This window comes from Castanea sativa, chromosome 3, assembly GCF_040712315.1.
Source record: "Castanea sativa cultivar Marrone di Chiusa Pesio chromosome 3, ASM4071231v1".
In the NCBI taxonomy this organism is placed as follows: domain Eukaryota; kingdom Viridiplantae; phylum Streptophyta; class Magnoliopsida; order Fagales; family Fagaceae; genus Castanea; species Castanea sativa.
Window position 1 is genome coordinate 14,264,654 of NC_134015.1, and position 18,909 is coordinate 14,283,562.

The window sequence follows — 18,909 nt, forward strand, 5'->3', positions numbered from 1 at the left end:
AACAGCCCAATCCACGTAAGGACAGCCCCACAAACTACAAACCAGCTGTCTATTCATGCTAGCAATTTTTGTCTCTTGCAAGCAAACAACATCACACTTCCATTTCTGCAATAAATTCTTCACCACAAGACGTTTCCAAGGATCATTTACACCTCTAACGTTCCACAAAATCATTTTTATCTTCATTACCACAAAAAAAAAAAGAAAAAAAAAGAAAACCCCACCTACTGACACCAGCACAAAACCAAACCTCTATCTCCTATCATAATTTACCGTAGAGATCAAGTTTTGCAGCTCTCTACATCCCTTGTGTTTGGACTTAGCCACTTTTTGGCTGCCTGTTACTTTCCGGTGTATCACATTGGCTGCCTCCATCTCAATTTCAAGCCTTTGTAAGAGAGCAATGCACAGCTTCTCATGTCGGATAGTTGATAACCCAACCAATTTACTGAAACCAGGAATTCTTCGTTTCACCCACCTAGAGACATCAAATTTAGCCTCAATACTCAATACCTGAGTGACCTCCTCCAACTCCGCCAAAGTTGTCAACGCACTCAGAGCAATAATCTGTAAAGGTAAACAATCCGACAATTCTGCTTCACCAGAGCCCACAGAATTTACACAAAGTCTGTGATGGCATGGCATCGAGAGTCACCAACCTCAAATCTTCAGAAATCAGCCTACCCGACAACCTATTTGAGCCCAAAATACTATTCTGGTCAGAGCTATACCAGAAAACCGTATGCTTTAATGCCCTATCACCCTCTAAATCTGCCTTACCCATTGTGATTAGAAGCTCGTCGGCACGAGTCCCCATAGAAAAAGGCATTCCGCCTCTGCCGAGGTCTCCGCAAGACAACCCACCTTCTCCAGTAACGCCAGTGAGTCACCGGTGCAAAACCCAGCGGGAGGAGGACACTAACTTGCCACTGGCAGCTTCGCAGGGTGACACACCGTCACGATTTGACCAGCTGAGCACATCGCCGCCGTCGAGACATGTTTTTGCACTGTGCCAGCCTCCTCCAGCAGCGCCGGTGACTCCTCGGCGAGAGCTCCACCAGCATATGTGTGATCCGACGTCGTAGCCTTAGGGTCCATTTGGATAGAACTTATTGCTGAAAACTGAAAATACTGTAGCAAAATAATTTTTAAATGTGTGAATAGTGCTGCGGGACCCATTTTTAATAAAAAAAATTGCTAAAAAAGTACGTAAACAGTGCGCGCACAATACGCGCACTGCGCGCTTGTCCCCCCTAGCAGAAAAAAAAAAAAAAAAAAAAAAAAAAAAAAAAAAACGTGGACGCAGCAAATATAAGCTGGATCCAAACCCTCTCTTAGTATCTAGAGCTTCGTGAGGCTCGCTGGTCCTCTCTGAAGCTTGGGCATCGTGGTATAAAAGTCTCTGGTCACCCAAGGCTGGGCTCGCCCACTACCATCCTAGATGGGCCAGTGGCCTCTGGAAAGCCCAATTGAGAGATAAACTCCTGGTCTGAACCCAACACAGAGCGACCTTGATGTTGAGCCCGTGAGAGCTCCCTCTGACTCCTAGGAACACATTTGGAGCTCATTAAACCCCCTTTAATCACCCCAGTATTTTGATAGGCCCGTGACCCACTAGAAGGACCCACCACGTGCTCCCTCTGATTTCTATTTACCCACATAGAATTCTTCAGACCTCCTTTATTAGATTTCCATCCAACACGCCTTATTCCTTCCCCATTCACCTCTACTATCAAGCCTCCTCCTGTCCAGTCAGCTTTCATCGATTCACGCTCTTTTCCATAAGCATGTTTATTCCGATTTGAGTTGAAATTCAACAGAGATCTCTTATAATTTCCTACTGTATTTGTCTCTCCAAATTCAAATTCCTCATTAATGCTCCGGGAACCCACATCGCCTCCTCCAAGGTTCGTCTGACCAGAGAAGTTCACCGGCATTTCTCACAACATCCTCCGCTCAATAACTAGGTTCTGCTTCTTCCCCTTGTTATTCTCTAAAAGCAAATTCTTTTATCAAGGGTGCTGAGCAGGTTTGGCTGCTGATGCCCACGCACCGTATCGACAAAGGCTTTGAAAGGTAGAACCCCTGAGTTAACCTTATGATGTTGAGCTACAAATTTCCCATACCCACCATTCACATAGTTTTCAGGTTCCAACATCTTCCTTAATTCTAACCCAAAAACCCTCCATCCATTCTTTGCTCTGCCTTCTGGAATAATAATGGACCTCCTAGACCCGCCAACTTTAAACTCAGTCAGTAGTAGGAACAAGCCAAAAGAGTTGGAACTCCGTTGGAGGGTGTAAGCTAAATCACCTTCCCTAAACGTATAAAAAAAACTTCGGACTGATCCTAACAACAATCTGTTCTATACTCCTCATCAGCCATTGTGCCACAATCTTCCCCATGAAGACCGACTTCATGAAGTACCTTCTCCGCTCAAAAATCCTTAAAGAAAAATACCGTCCCCCTTCCACTACCTCCAGTTGAAAAAATTTAGACTCAATAAAAAAATTGCGTACACCACCCATAATGGGGAAGAGATTCCGATAATATAGAAAAGAAATAGTATTGAGAGAGATCAGAGAGTAAAAACCACAAATTTGTGACTAATCCGAGGTAGCCAGGCCTCTTCTTCTATGTAAGTTATCTAATGTGTCTACCTTGTATCTTATCATACAACATGGTGCCTGTAATATGTTTGAAAGTAAATAGGAAATCAGATTTCAATTTCAACAAAAAATCCAAGTAAACTTGGTGAAATCATCAACAAGTACAAGATAGTATTTAAAACTATTGATGATTGTATTGGAGCTGGACCACATACATTAGTGTGGATTAATTCTAAAGGTTTAGAAGACTGAAAAATCAGATTTAGCAAAGGTAGTGCCTACAATGCACATCAGAGTTATTTGCAGTACATGATTTTGAAAGAAAGGGAACTGCTCGAGCAAGAACTTTATGACTAGGGTGTTTTAGTCTGTGATGGCATGGCATCCACTTTTTGGAAAGAAACCTATTTACAGGATTTACACAAAGTCTAGATGAACCAGGACATGTATTGAGATGTGAAGGTGATGAAGATGCAGTTGATGCTTAGGGTTTTGAGTAGATTGGATAGACTCCATTTTCACTCAAATTCTGGTAGAATATTTTCCCATCTGAATATCTTGACACTGGAAATTATAGCATCAAAATGACAATTGTTACACAAGCATAATTGTGAACTGAGAGTAGATTAGAAGCAATACGAGTCACATGTAACACATTTCTAAGTTGAAAATTATGGTATTTAGTGCTAAGAGAGGCATTACCTATATGAACCTTCCTCCTCTACCACGGTTATGTGAATTTCTTGCTCGACCTTGATTTCCTCCCGAATTCAGACACATCTGCGCCTGTGAATGACTCACATTCTACTTCTGGTTTGATGAGGCATACATTGCCATAGAATGCAAATTTCTTTCGGCATTTTCAATCAGAGTTTTTTCATATGAATTATTAACTTCGAGTCTTGATTGCAGAAAAAAAGTGAGCATACTCCTTAGGCAAGCCTCGAGGACTATGCGGATTAACTCTTCGTTATCCACCGTAACACCAACTGCTAGTAATCAATCTCTAGCAGCTTTAATTCTCTGTAAGAATCCATTGATAGTGTCAGTGCCTTTTTCTATATTTTGTAGTCCAATCTTCATATTCAAGATATTAGCCCTCCAAGTTGAAGCAAATCGTTGCTCCAAAGTATTCCAAACTTCTCTAGCATTGTTGATTCCAACCACCAAAGAGAATTCTGAAGGCTCTGCTACCATGTGAGATTCAACGAAGGAATAGAGAAATTTAAAAGAAAATATCTAAATGACCGTATTAGCTCAGAAACTGTGTTAGATTCATTTTTATATAGTCATTTGCACGATTAGAGTCAGTTATAGATCTAACAAACTATTAGAGACTGAAACAGTAATCTTAGAGTTTGTTAGTACAGGTGGATCTCACGTGTTGTAAGTTAATTAATATCCAAGATTGAAATGGCATTGTTCTCTTAAGTCATTCCTTCATTAAATGAAAACGTGTCGCGTGGCTCTCAGCTTTAGTAGGAATGGAGTGCTGTTTAGGTTGACTGTCGTTTATCTCTATCTCTATCACAAGATTCATGCTTCCCTAAATGCTAATTTGGTTCTTACTGCTAAACAGCCTTGAAACTCAAAGCATAAAGCATACATCCAAGTAAACCACATGGAACTGTGAATATCTTACTGCTACATTTCCATGAATCAAAGACTCCAAGGTAGTGTCAACTCCCTAAGGCAGTCATAAAATTTCGTAAATCGGTGTACAAGTATTTTCAGATGTTGAATTTCACTATAGTAATTTTTTTCCAATGAAAATATAAGTATCTCAAAACTAGGAAGGTAAACCAAAAAACTATCTGGACACAGGCAAAGGCTTCCTACATGAGAACTTTTTGGATCAACTCAATTCAGTAATGTAGAAAAAGGAAGAAGTTAAAAGAGGAAAAGAGGAAAAGAGATGAGGAAATTGGAATAATGTTCATTATTTGAATGAATGAAGTACATATGGATATTTTTACATCTATGCCAATTCAATTATGCACAAGAAGAGGCAGGATTGCAACTGCACAACTATCTTCAACTTTAACAACATATAACTCTTTCAACTGTAAACTTCATTAACAGAAACATAACGCTTCTATTGGTGAGCTTAGGTTGGTTTGCTGAGCAAGTGGAAGGATTGCAAACACTGCCTCCAAAACATGTTAAATATTGACCCATTCTCACACCTCACAAATAAAGGAAGTAGTAGATATTTTGAAAATAGGGCAAACACTTCGGCAAAATTTCAACCATAATCTATTGCCATAATATTATGTCGGTACCAATAAGTACCAAAAGGTACCTGCAAAAGGCTTTTACAGTTATGTCTTTGAAGCAGATTAGGACACCCTTGTTATTGTATTTTTGGCTTGTGCTATACTCTCTTGGCCTTTGGAATCGAACAGCATGGCTGGAAAGATGGGTAGTATCATGGTGGGAGTATTATAGTTGCTGACATTCTGGTTGTTGCTGTTTTTTCTTTCCATAACTTCAAGCAATCCATAAAATTTGAAAAGTAGAGACATCATGGTGGACATAATTAGGGATTTTCAGCACCAACATATTTCAATGCACCTGTTGATATTGTCTCTCCCTTAGTCACAATTGTGGTGGTGTCAATTTTGGGTATGCCTCTGGCTATTTCTCTGCTTTGACTTATTCTCTGAAATGCATGATGGATGATCATGTGTTGCCTCAGGACCTCCTTGCTTGTGAGACACTGGGTCAGACACAACAATCTGCACTAACAAAACAGGCACCCTCACATTAAACAAGATTAAGGTAACATAATTTTTCCTTAAAGAAGCAATGAGTGAAGATAATTCTACATAATAGTATCAAATGTTCTTGATATAATGCAAGAAGCAGTTGAGTTAAACACAACCAGTACTATTTACAACATTGATTTTGAATTGCCTGTGAAGATTTCTGGTAGCCCTGCCAACAAAGCTATACTTTCTTGGGATGTCTTTAATTTGAATATGAATGAAATCTATAATCCATGATGAAGCCTTTAATGCAGAGAAAAATAGAAGAAGAGTCTTGGCAAAGAGGAAGAGTAAGAAGGCTGTTCACACCCAAAAGAAGGATTGTCAGACTAAGGGATACAAATTCAGAGGACTGCTTCTAGCTAGCCTTTAACATGACATGAGGGTAAAAAGAAGAGCGCCCCCCCGCCCCCCCCCCCCCTCCCTCACCCACCTTTGGCCCCGGGGTGCACTATGCATAAAATAATTCTAAACCAACTAAAAGTTAAGAAGCTACTTCAAAGTAATTATTAGTTTTACTAAGTATCAAAAACTCCTATGGAATTTCAAAGGAAATGTCATTCTTCATTGAATTTTATTAGGAATACAGTTGGGGTAGTAAAAGACATACAAGATTGAGTGTGAAATTCATTCATTCAAGTGGATAAGAAGTTATAAAATCATTAGTTTGAGAAGCACAGTAAAGAAATCATACTTTAGTGGATCAAACAACTTGGTCCAACTTGACTAACCATAATATCAGTCCATGATTGATCTTATTTATGTGTTCTCATGTCTGACAAATTACTAATGTAGAAGGCCTAAAATCACACTTACTAAAATTACAATGAAGCATAAGCAAACCAAACTCGAAGCAAAGTGACCTCGTGATTACTCCCATATTAAAAGCAAATTATAAGGCCAACAATTACCAAAAGCTAGAAAAAGGAACACACGCGCACATTTACTAATGCACAATTTACAAGAATGATGATGATAGATATAGGAATCAGTTTCATCTTTTCATCAGTTGGATAATAGATATTGAATGATGATTAATTGTCAACAAAATTGATTGTAAATTTAAGTTGCTTCAATAAGAAGAAATTTTCAGAATGCTCAGCTCTCAAGGTATTGCAACAATTTTAAGGTTATATTATATCTTAGGTATAATAGCAACTCTAGCAAGAGAACAACAATACCACAAAAGGAAGATGAACACATCAACTCATGTCAAAGTAAACAGACCATGATGTAAGGCAAAGCAAAGGGAGGCCAGGGTAGTTGTTGCCTCCCATGGGATTGAAATTTCTTATATGAAGTAATCCTTTGTATCATACGCCCCAATTCTTCTAATATATAATACACTGGTTCCCTTGAGTTTTTGCAGATGTCACAACCACTTAATCCCATTCAAAAGCCAGAGGTTTTGATAGGGTTAAGGTAACATCAATGGTATACCAGAAAAATTATTGATCTTTATCATGAAATTTTTGCTTGCCCTATAATTTTATTTCTAGACATACTTTATCCTAAATACACATTTTCCTTCAAAGAAGTTATTGTCCCCCTAACAAAAGACCCTAGGTTATATTATTGAAAAAAAAAAATGTGTTCACTATAGAGAGGAGTTATACATAAAATTGGCCTAGATAGGACGGCTAAGCAAGAAGAGAGTAATTTATATGTATCATCAATTTTTTTTTAAAGATATTCCAATGTTGAGATAATGAAGTTAATTAATTTCGTGAAAAGGTGATTATGATAAGCTGCAAACCAAGAGTAGTAATTTATATGTTATTGCTTCTAATTTTGGGTGCCCTTATATGCCCTGGCCAGGAAGTAAGAATCGTGTGACCGGGCCACTTACAAGCACACTTGTGGACAATCACTTTTGACAGGGATTGTTTTAGGTGACGGTTTTATCAATCTATAGCTCAAAGTAGGTTTTAGTTTGATTTGCAAGAAGGTTAGTCATACTTTGATAGAGTTTACTTTTTTAATTCAAGAATATCCCAAGCAGAGTAACATACGAAGTAATACTTACGAACATACCTCAATGGCCTATGCCAATTCTGTGAGGGCAATCAGGTACTTGTTTTGAAATTGAAGCTTGTCTTTGCCTTTTCACTCACTTGCTAAGAGCATTCATCTTTTCTGCAAACAAGTTTGCATGTTTTCAAAGCATAAAGCTCCTTCATACAGATAAAAACATCTGGATCTAATGTTAACAGTTTAACTTATCAGCCATTGTCCTCATTAATATTTTTCTTTTATGCTCTCTAATTTTGGGTTATTCAAAGCAGATAATCAAATTAATAAATTATCGAAACCCACATCTAAGCTTCTCGAAATATAGTTTTTCTGTTTGGCCATTTAATGCATTTCAAATTACATAAGCATTTTCTATGTGACCGTGTTTATTAGATAATGTGGTTAAGAGAGTACCACCATAGTTATTCTTCCAAAATGCACAAGCACCCACAAACAGCCTTCTGGCACACGTAGAAAGGGTCCATTTCTACGATTGCAATATAATAATGTCCTAAATTTTTTTTATAAAAATATATATTCTGCATTGATGAATTTTATTACAAGAAAATCAAAGCATTTAAAATTATGTGTATTTTCATTGTAACTCATAAACATGATAATATAGTCGCCATATAGGGAAAGAACATTGTAAATAACAAACACAGCTGAATAGAAAGTATATGACAAAAGATTGACTCACAACTACATTTCCAAAACATTGTCATCCTGGATAGTAAATTCATTTCTGTGCTGATGGTTCTAGGGTGGAGAAGGTCTGTATATAACAACATTAAAAAGTTCATTCAGTTTCAGCTAACTATATATGAATGTTGCTGTCCTTGCATCAACTTTCTCATAAGGTCCCACTAACTGCAGTCCAGCCATTATGTGTGAACCTAATAATGGATACAATGAGAGCTAGAGCCTTGGCCACTGAGCTACCCAATAATGACAGCATGGTAAAGCCATCTGTGGGTCAATCAAAGCCATTTGTAACCAGGGTAATAGCAGTCTAACTTATTTTTGGTGCGGATGAGAAAGTGAAGAAAACACTCATTTTTAAAACTTTTCATTTGTCAAGTCTTCAATGAATTTAATGCCTAGGCAACTAGAGAAGAGGGTTTATCAAAACAACAGGCTGTTTTTAATAATTCTAAGGTTTACCATAGTCCGTCAACTGGTGATGGTGGAGTTTCTGCAGCAGTTTGCCAGTGTTGAGAGGCTAAATTGGGGGCAATGGAATGCTTGCTTTGGTCTTGCATCTTTCTGTTGACCAATTGTAGGCTCTTCAAGTGTATTCCAGTTTCTGGAGAGCAGCTGGTGAAGCAAAGGTTCTCAGCTTCTTGGAAGACTAACCAATAAGTCCAATCATTTGTAATGTGTGACTTTCTGCATTAGGTGAAGTGAAGGTAAAACATAGTGCTAAGGGATATCAATTCGAGAGAAAGCTTCCAGTTAGTCTCGAACGTAGGATATGTTCAAGTACACAAGGAGTAATAACTGTTATTTGTTTGACAAGAATAATATAAAACTTTAACAAAACAGCAATACAAAAGGCCTTAAATCATGTCAGCTAAAATTACAATGACACCAAATTATATTTCCAATTACAGAGTACTAGTATGCTATCATGTGAACTTCGGGGCAACAAACTGTATTTGTACATGAGTTCCTTCAAAAGGAGCAAACACCAAGAGAGGCTGGACACATGATACCATATTCTGGACCTTAGCATGTAATGAATTTTCAGAACTGGTCTTAACAGTAATAAATTGATAGACCAAAGTCCAAATAGACATATTTTGCCAAAAGTAAATCACACCTCAGACAATATGGGGTAATGGGCAAGAAACATACTCATGTCCCCCATGATGTGTCAGTAACTTAAGAGAGAAAGAGAGAGAGATCATGAAAATCATGATACAATGAACTTCTATCAGCTTGTTTTCATAACTTTTGTTCTAAAAAATTGATTTTTTTTTATAGTATTTTAAAATTCTTAACTTTCTTTTTGAAAAAAATATTTTTTGCAGAAATAAAACCTCCCTATTCGCATAAAATTAAAACCAAGACCTCAATTCCACCACGTAATGATTTGTACAGCACATTCACCTTATAACTTAACATTTTTTTGTTTTTTTCTAAAACAACTTAAAAGTGTTTATCAAATGACTATTTCTTTCATTAATTCTGGTTTTTCTTTTAAATAATGTCCTTTCAAATTGGATCGATACCCATGATGTGAATGAGCCAGTTAATTTGAGAGAGAGAAGTGATAAAAGAACTAACAGATGCAAATGAAACAACAAAACTAAGGGAGGAGACATACCTGACATTTAAAAACATAATAGAGAATGGTTCAATGTACCTTGGCATATTCTTAGAAGTTCAATCAAGAGGTTCTCATTTCTTTGAAAGTAGATATGGATAGAAGTCAGCATCCTACATGCATCATCGGAGGGCAAGGCCATCATTGCAGTTGTCGGAAAGTTTACAGGCAAAAGAAGACAAGTGATTTGACCCCGGCGCCCATCATATGAGGCTGTGGGCTACGTTTTTATCAAACCCCATCCATAAATGAGGAAGAAGCCAAAGCCGAAATATCCTTCATTGTGCTCTTCCATTCCCAGCCGGGCTTGCAAGCTGGATTTACAATGAAGTTGATGATATTTTCTGCAATCCATAAGATAAATCCTCAACAACCAGCTAACAAGATCAATATTATCTCTACAACAGATTCATCCGACTGCAAAAAAAGGAAGAGAAATAGCAATCCAATTGTGTAATCTTTATTGTTTTACTGAACCTCTTCTTCTGAAATGTAAGAGAGTTCATTCATTAATTCAGCCCATAGTAACATTTTATCAAATACTTGGAGTGTTCATACTTGGGATTATAAACATTAAAAAAAAAAAAAAAACAAACAAACAAACAGTTTCAATGTTATTATAGTACCTTAGCATATATCTTTGAAGTTCAATCAAGAAGTTCTCATTTTCTTCAATGGTGGACTTGGGTTGAAGTCAGCGTCCTCATTTAGAAAGGGCTGGGCCATTGAAGATATCGGTGTTGGGATGGTGTTGGTCGGGTGACATTGGTGTTGTATTTCCGGTACACCAATAGGCATATCTGTCCAAACACTCTCATTATTTTGGTCTTCAGTTCCCTGTGTAATCTCAAGTGATCTCACGTATGAGTCATACTGTTTGTCAAGACGATGGGCTAGGTGGTCTATGCTGGCTTTAGTGTTTGAAAACAGAGCATCCTCCCTTGCATCCCAAAGGATTTTCATTGCCACTGCTGCATACAGTGTGAATTCATCTTTGTTCACTCTTTCTGCCAGTAATTCCATTGGGGGATCAATTATATGTTCAACGAATTCCATTATAGATTGAGCTTGGATCATTTCGACTCGAAAACCCCATGTACCACCATACCACAATCCTTTGGCGAAGGGACAACATTGAAATAGATGTAAAACTGAATCTTCTGCTATTTCACAAAGAGGGCAATAATAGCCATCTTGAGCATTGGACAATCGGTCCAGCTTTTGCTTAAAGGGGAGGACATCTGCAGCAACTCTCGATAAAAACATCTTTAATCTTTCATCAAAACTCACTTTTAATCTTTCCTGAATTCTTATGCAGGCCACCTTATCTGCAGCGGAGTTCTGAGGAGAACATGTGCATGCTACATGGACCCCACACTTTTCTACAGTAATTTCGGATATTTCTGGATTATTATTTGAAAATTCAAATTGAAGCTTAACTTCAGTCCCTTCATTTAGAATTATGCCTTCCAATGAACTATCCCGTATATAGAATACCCATAGATAAGAATAAGATGATGATGGTGGTGGAGTTCGAAAATATGCAGTAGTATCTGAGTACAATCCTTTATAACCATCAACGAAAATGTTGATAGCATAGTAACCTGATATAGAATAGCGATACCTCTCCTTCGATTGCACTTGAATAACAACACAGAAAGCAAATGATGGAAGAAGTTTCCGACTGACCGAGAATGATATGGAACTTCCACCAATTTGATGATTGAACCATTTTGGAATCTTACTTCCTTGAATTAACACTTCTCCATCAATTTTAAATGAAAACCCCTTTTTATGAGGAAAGTCAGTTTCAGATGCATAGTCCCGGTGCGATGATCCCCTTGGACATACAATATTCCGTGGAAGCCCTACCTTTTCTGCGAACTGCATGCATTTAGCAAATTAAAGAAACCACAGTTTAGCAAATCTAGTAATATATTTGGGAAAGTTAACCAAAATTGAATCTTTGAGAGAGATGAACCTGTCTCAATAATCTTCTGCTTGATTGTGAATCCAAAGATTTGCATCCTGTTACTTTTACTGCATGCATACATGATGGAAGTCTTGGAATTTTCTGAAGATTACAGCAGTTGCTAATATGAAGAAGCTTTACTTGAGGAAATCTGCTAGAGATGTCGGGGAGGGTAGTAATGTTGCTGTCCCAAACCATTAACACTCCCAATTTGGGGAAGCAATCAGAAGCCAGGTTCTTTGGAAACTTTTCCAAATCATAAATAGAGAGGGAATTAAGATTTGGTAATGTAGAGAAGCAGCTTGGAAGATCATTAAGATAGTTAGTACTGATGGCTAAAACTCGAAGGCTAGTGAGATTTCCAATAGACGAAGGCAGAGCTAATCTTTCCGTACTTTGCCCAATATTGGGAAACTTCCAAAGACTTTTACAGCCTAGGAGATTAAAGCGTTGAAGAGATTTCAACTTGAGATTCCTCGGAATCATTTTAAGATTTTTACATCCGGAGAGATTCCAATATTCAAGCGCTTCAAGAAGTCCAACAGACTGATGAATCTCAACTAAATTTCCACAATTTCTAAGTTCTAGCCGCTTTATGTTTGGGGCAATCACCGATAAGTCAGGTAATTTGGTAATGTTTTTACAGTTACTGAAATCCATATATTTCAAAGCTGTGAGCCGGCACCTCTGTAGAGGATGGAAAAAAAATCAATAAATATAGCATAAAAATATAATAATTTATAAATAGTAATGGTCATACCTCAAAATGCTCATCCAATTTAATGTGGCTTCCTGGCACTCTAAGTGCAACAAGTTTTTGAAGATTAACGGTGGCTGGCAAGGAAGGCAAAGGAAACTCATTCCAATCAATTAACCTTAACTCATTTGGAAGATATTTAACATCTTCACAAATTAAATTACGAACAGTCAAGTATTTGAGTTTTTTCATCCTTCCAAAATCTATTTGCATGTTTCTTGGTTGTGGGAAGCACAATGTTATGCCTTCAACTTCTTCTAATCCCTAAATGGACAAAGAATTACAATAATTACATTATACAACAAAATTTACAATTATTAAGTTGTAAACAAAATAAATGTGGATAAAGTTATATTTTCTTCAGCATTAAATGGAAAAAAAAAACAAAGAAATGAGAAAAATATTCACTACAAAAATACATATGCTTGGTGAGAAAAAAGAAAAGATAAATCAAAATAATTTATACCTTATCTGGTAGTTCGGAAGCATCATCATAACACAATAACCTTTTATATTTCTTTGATACTTTTGATTCTTGTTTGATAATTTCCAAACCCATTTGTTGTATCAAGTCATGCATCGATAATTTGCCGTCTTCATCAACAAATATGAGAGACTTATCTTTAAGTATTTCAATATCATAATATGGGTCATAAGAATTGCAACTTTCTAGTATATTCTCAACAAGATCTTTGCCTAATCCCTTGAGAAAACATGCAATATCAAGGAAAATATGCCGTTGAGTTTGGTCCAATCCATCGTAACTTATTTTGAGTGCTTCTAGAATATTTGGATTAAGAATTCTTTTGTACTTATCTAATGCACTTTTCCAATAACGTATATCATCTCTTGGATACAAATCAGAGCCTATTATTTTCAAAGCTAATGGAAGACCTTTGGCGTAGCTTATAAATAGGTCTACGAGTTCTGAATAACCTTTCTTAGGCTTGTTTTCTTTGAATGCATGTTGACAAAAGAGCTCACGAGATTCATGTTTATCTAATTCCATGAGCCTGTAGTTATAGCAGGTTAAATGATAATCTTCTTGAAGAGTAGATAGTAATTTTTCATCTCTTGTTGTGATAATAATTCTACTTCCAAAAGCAAAACGACTGCATTCACCAAGCAAATCTGTTACTTGAATTAATTTGTCCACATCATCAAGAATTATAAGAATTCTTTTGTGCTGAGGCATTTCCATTCTCATATTGATTCTTTTAATTGCACCAAGCTCCTTCAAAGTTCCACCTCCTAAGATCTCAAAATAAAGTGCCTCTCTTAATTGGCGTTTTCCATCATTTGTTCTTGAGTTTTCTTTAACATTCTCTAGAAAGATGCTTCCTTCAAAACGATATGCAATTAAGTCATATATAGATTTTGCAATTGTTGTCTTACCAATTCCAGGAAGGCCATGGATCACTAGCATACGCACATCATTTGAATCAATATCTAAACGCAAATTTATATCCTCCACACGAGAATCTATTCCAACGGGGTATTTAACATCAAATATTTTCGTATAATTTAATTTAACTCTTGAGATCACTTCAAAAACTTCTTTGATAAGAGTAAATTGAGGGTGGCTGCCAGTTGCAAAGCATTAAAAACTTGTTAGAAAATAGAATATAAAGATGAACTAAAATTCAAAATGTTTAGCATGTGTACTATGACTGAAATATTGTTAATATAAGTTAATGGCAAGTAACTCATGGATCTAAGAACTATTAGTATGAGCCATTTTTTCCTCAGCTAGAAAATCAAATTTTGGCTTTTAGCATGAAGACTCGTGAAAAACTGGTTTAGGTAAGGAAAAAAGCTTCTTGAATATCCACTTCTAATTGACAGACACTAGCTTGAATGCATTCATTAAGATATTTTAGGGATCGAAGTTTGGTAAACATTACATGGGTGTGCAATGAATTTATAATGGGTCCCAAGACTCTCCATTACATCAAAGTAAAAAAAAAAAAAACCAAAAATTGTAGAATTACAATTGATTTTCTTTTTAAAAGGGAAAAAAATAGTTTTGCATTCTTTCACCAATTCCAAGAAGGCCACAAAATATTAAACCATAGAAATCCAACTCAATTGAAACCGTAAATTGTTTGACAAAAAAAAAATGTTATGAGTGTGCTGAATAATTATTGATAAGTTAAGAAAACCTAATTACAAAAACTTAATAAGCAATTTTGCATCTTATAAAAACAATTTTAAACAATATATATATATATATATATATATATATATATATATAGAAAGATGAATAAATAATATTTAATTAATATTGAAATATTAAAAAAACCCTAAAAACCTCAAAATATATAGAGCTACCTAAAGCGGGAAAATCTTATAATTAATTGATAAGATAATCAGTTATTTGTGCTTACCTTTCTATCTAGCCTAACTAGCACACCTTTCTACCTAGCCTAACTAGCACATTATTAAAAAATATGAACTTTCAAATTTTCAAAAAATAAGGCAAAAAATAAGACTTCACTTGAGAGTTGTTTAATGTTAAAATTTTTTGGTGATAACATAAATAGTGATAGAATGCATACTCTTTTTTGCAATGCCATCCACCTATATTACCGGCTTCATGCAGCGCTATCCTCCATTTTTGCACTTCCATCTTATCCTTGAACTTTGTTTCATGTTTTGTCAAAGCTTCTCCAAACTTTTCCTTTTGGTTACGTACTTCTGATGGATCCACCTTGTAAAAAATTGGTAGCACAATTTGTTGGTCTTTCGTTTTACACTCAAGAATTTTGACAAGTTCTTTCAAACACCAAGTGGAAAATGCATAGTTTTTAGAGAATACAATGATTGAAATTCTTGAACTTTCAATGGCTTCGAAAGGTTTGTCTGAAATTTCTTCGCCCCTTAAGTGCTCATTATCGAGGAAGATGTTAATACCATGATGAGACAAAATGCCGATCAAAATACTCGTAAAATTATTGCGGGTATCGTCACCTCTAAAACTCACGAACACATCATATCTGCATTGGTGGGTGATAGAGGAAGAAGGGTCTCCTTTGTTGATTGGAAAAGCCATGGTGATTTGGATAGACAGTAGAACAGATTTAAAAGGAAGAGAAGAGTTTAAGTGATGAAATTGGAATTGTAAGAGTTTAAGTGAGAATTTTCTGAATGGGTTTTTGAGAGAGAGAGAGAATGGGAATGGTAGAGTAGAGGAATTGAATGTTAGTTCCTGTGACTGTGAGGCCATAGGCCCATAAGTGATAAGACTTATGTTAGTTTATTGTGAAAATAGTATATTATTAGTGAGTAGGTGGCCCAAACGCGGAGAAGACTTGTTTAATGCTAATTGGAAAATCGCGCTGGAACCCAGTAGGAAAGTGGGGAGAAATTTCTTGGGTACGTCTTATTTTTGGAGTGTAGTCACTGTAGTGTAGTTTATGCATTCTAAATACGATTATCAAAGAACCCAGTAGGAAAGTGGGGAGAAATTTCTTGGGTACGTCTTATTTTTGGAGTGTAGTCACTGTAGTGTAGTTTATGCATTCTAAATACGATTATCAAAAATGCATTCTAAATAAAAAATAAAAAATTCATATTCAAACTTCAAACTTCTTCTCAAAAATAAAATATAAAATAAAAAATTCATATTCAAACTTCAAACTTCAAACTTCAAACTTCAAACTTCAAACTTTCTGTGTCTCTTCTAGATTTTCGCTCGTTCTCACGGGTTGTCATACTGTGAAACGTGCTGTATCACTGGGACCCACCTCGGGTGCTATTTGTGTTTGGAATTTGTATCAGAGGTCATGAGAAACGCCACAAACACATGATGCTGCCGGCCAAAATGGCCAATGCCACTATTTTAATAGTTATCTCTACTATATTAAATGCGAGAAGTAGACAAAAAAAGAATAAAGAAGCATTAAATTTGTGAAATTAAATATTAATTAATATAACTATATTGAATTTAATCGGAAAAATGTTAAGATTTACTAATTTTATTGCGGTTGCGTTTAAAAACTTGAATTTGAATTTGGATTTAAATTTAAAATTAATTGATTTAAAATTTATTAATTTTAGGAGTTATTTCAAATCTAATCATTTAAAAAAATTAAAATCTTTGTAGATTTGTCAAATCCAAATCCTTAACATTTTTTTAAACTTCCCAAACAAGTTATTTGGATTTTAATCACCCAAATTCAAATCTAAATGCCAAAATCATATCATCCAAACACATCATATGTAACTTTCATCAATTAAATTGATGTTGTAATGAGTGTGATTGATGATAAATTTTGAAAACATAATGAACAAATATACAAATATATGCATTTTTTTTGTAGAAATACTATGACTACAATATTTTCATAATACTTTCACAACAAATTCTAAGTGACAGGTTGTTATTAGTAGGACAAAAAAGTAATTTCATTGGTAAGTTCAAATTTGAACCAATGACAACTAATTAAGAACGACCTATGATTTGTTGTAAAAATATTGTAAAAATGTGAAACATAACAATTTTTTATTTTTTATTAATGACATATCAAATTCTAAAAATTATGCAATAAATTTTGTAATATCCATAACATCACTCGTTAAATTCTACTTTGAAAATAACATGAGGACATTAAAGCTTATCCGCTTTGGGAGCCGGTCCCTCACGGTTTAATCTCAAGCGGCGTGGAGAACGATACCGATACCTGGAGCAAGGGCGGACCTTGGAACTCGAACGAGCGAGCGGGCGTCCCACATCGACAAGAGATCCCTCCCACATGTGGTTTATAAGCGTCGGCGCGACCACATGTGTACCACTACTACACATGTGGGAGGGATCTCTTGTCGATGTGGGAGGGATCTCTTGTCGATGTGGGACGCCGCTCTGCTGTTCGAGTTCCAAGGTCCGCCCTTGCTCCGGGTATCGGTATCCAGGAGTATCGGTATCGTTCTCCACGCCGCTTGAAATTAAACCGTGAGGGCCCAGCTCCCAAAGCGGATAAAGGCCGATTTAATGTCCTCACAAACACTATCAGTACTTTATCATATACTTGAATATAATTAAAAAAATTCATAGGTTTTACCAATTATTTATTATTGAGATTTCAATATACTAAAAAATAATCAACACACTACTCACTACCTGCCATACATTATCTCATTCTCATTTATTTACTCTTTTTTTCCAAATTGTTATTGTTACTCCCTTTACTTGCATTATAAATTGGTAGCAGTCTTGATAGTAAATTGATTGGTGCTTTGATTTGATGATAGTAAACTGGTAAAGTTTCGGATAGTTGAATATGAGATGGGGTTCAATCTCTGCCTATACAAAAAATTGATTGGTGCTTTGATTTGATGATAAAGAATTATCATCAAGAACAGATACCATAGGCTAAAACTCTCCAAATAAATAAATAAATTAAAAAAAAAGAAAAAAAAAAGAAAGAAGAAGAGAGGTTAGCAATAGCACAAGTCACAACAACACAAGCGTTTTTTACTCTTGACTATATCATTGGTTGTGCTTTTTCTTTATTAAATTTCTTCTTCTTTTTTTTCAAAATCATAAGCTATCTAGCTGTCCCCCTCAAACATAGTTAGAATAGCTCTCCAGTGAAGATAAATATTAAACAGAGTTAGAGAAAGAAAACTGCGTGAACATTGACTCGTCACCTCCGTGAAGTGGGCTAGGCGATGCAATGCAGCAGCGGTACCTTCGTGGAAGAATGTTTTTGAAGCGGTGGTACCAGAGTTCAGTTATTTATTTATTTGTTTCCCCTTGAAATCAAGACATCTGTAATCTGGTTTGATAAAATGGTTTTTTTTTTTCTTGTAAATTTTTGAAAGGCCTAAGGATGAGCATGGTGGTTAATTTTGTTGGAGTATTTGGGTTAAATTTTAAAATGTTGTTGTGTTGTTTGGGCTAAATTTTATTTCATTACAAGGCCAAGAATTGTATTGAGGGCAAGAAAAAAAAAATTTGGTCAAGGGAGGCTAGGAAAAATTTTGCGTGCCAAACCCCAGAATTTTATACATTTTTCAAAATGTTTAGTTGGGGGGGGGGGGTGTATAATAGCTCCGTTCCTTTTTTATGGACAGTAATAATTTCATAATTTGCTAATTTGTGTAATTTTAGTTGTATTAGTTTGTTAATGAGTCATATGACTTCTTTAAATAATATATATAAATAATTTTTTAAATTAATATATAATGGTTTGGGAAAGATAGCTCAATGAACAAAACTTTCTTCTGGTTAATTAGTATCCTAGTCTTGCTTATAGACATAAAAATGATCAAGGTATACACACTATTGTTAATATCCTAGTCTTGCTTATAGACATAAAAAGGTTCAAGGTATAAACACTTCTGAGGGGGATTTTTTTTGAAAATAACTATAAAAACCAAACAATTTTGTTAGTTAGCATAGTTTTGAAACTATTTGGGTATCTAACAACGCAAAACCAAAAAACTCGATTTTGGAATAC

General features: G+C 35.6%; 1 protein-coding gene across 1 annotated transcript; it reads right to left on the reverse strand.

Annotated features, from left to right (window-relative positions):
• Positions 1-11,914: 11,914 nt before the first annotated feature.
• Positions 11,915-15,598, reverse strand: LOC142628553 (TMV resistance protein N-like). The gene is made up of 5 exons (XM_075802627.1): positions 15,007-15,598; positions 12,915-14,031; positions 12,452-12,712; positions 12,021-12,378; positions 11,915-11,937 (listed from the first exon to the last, which is right to left on the reverse strand). The coding sequence occupies exons 1-5, from the start codon at positions 15,498-15,500 to the stop codon at positions 11,915-11,917; spliced, it is 2,253 nt and encodes a 750-aa protein (XP_075658742.1). The 5' UTR covers positions 15,501-15,598.
• Between the last annotated feature and the right edge of the window lie 3,311 nt (positions 15,599-18,909).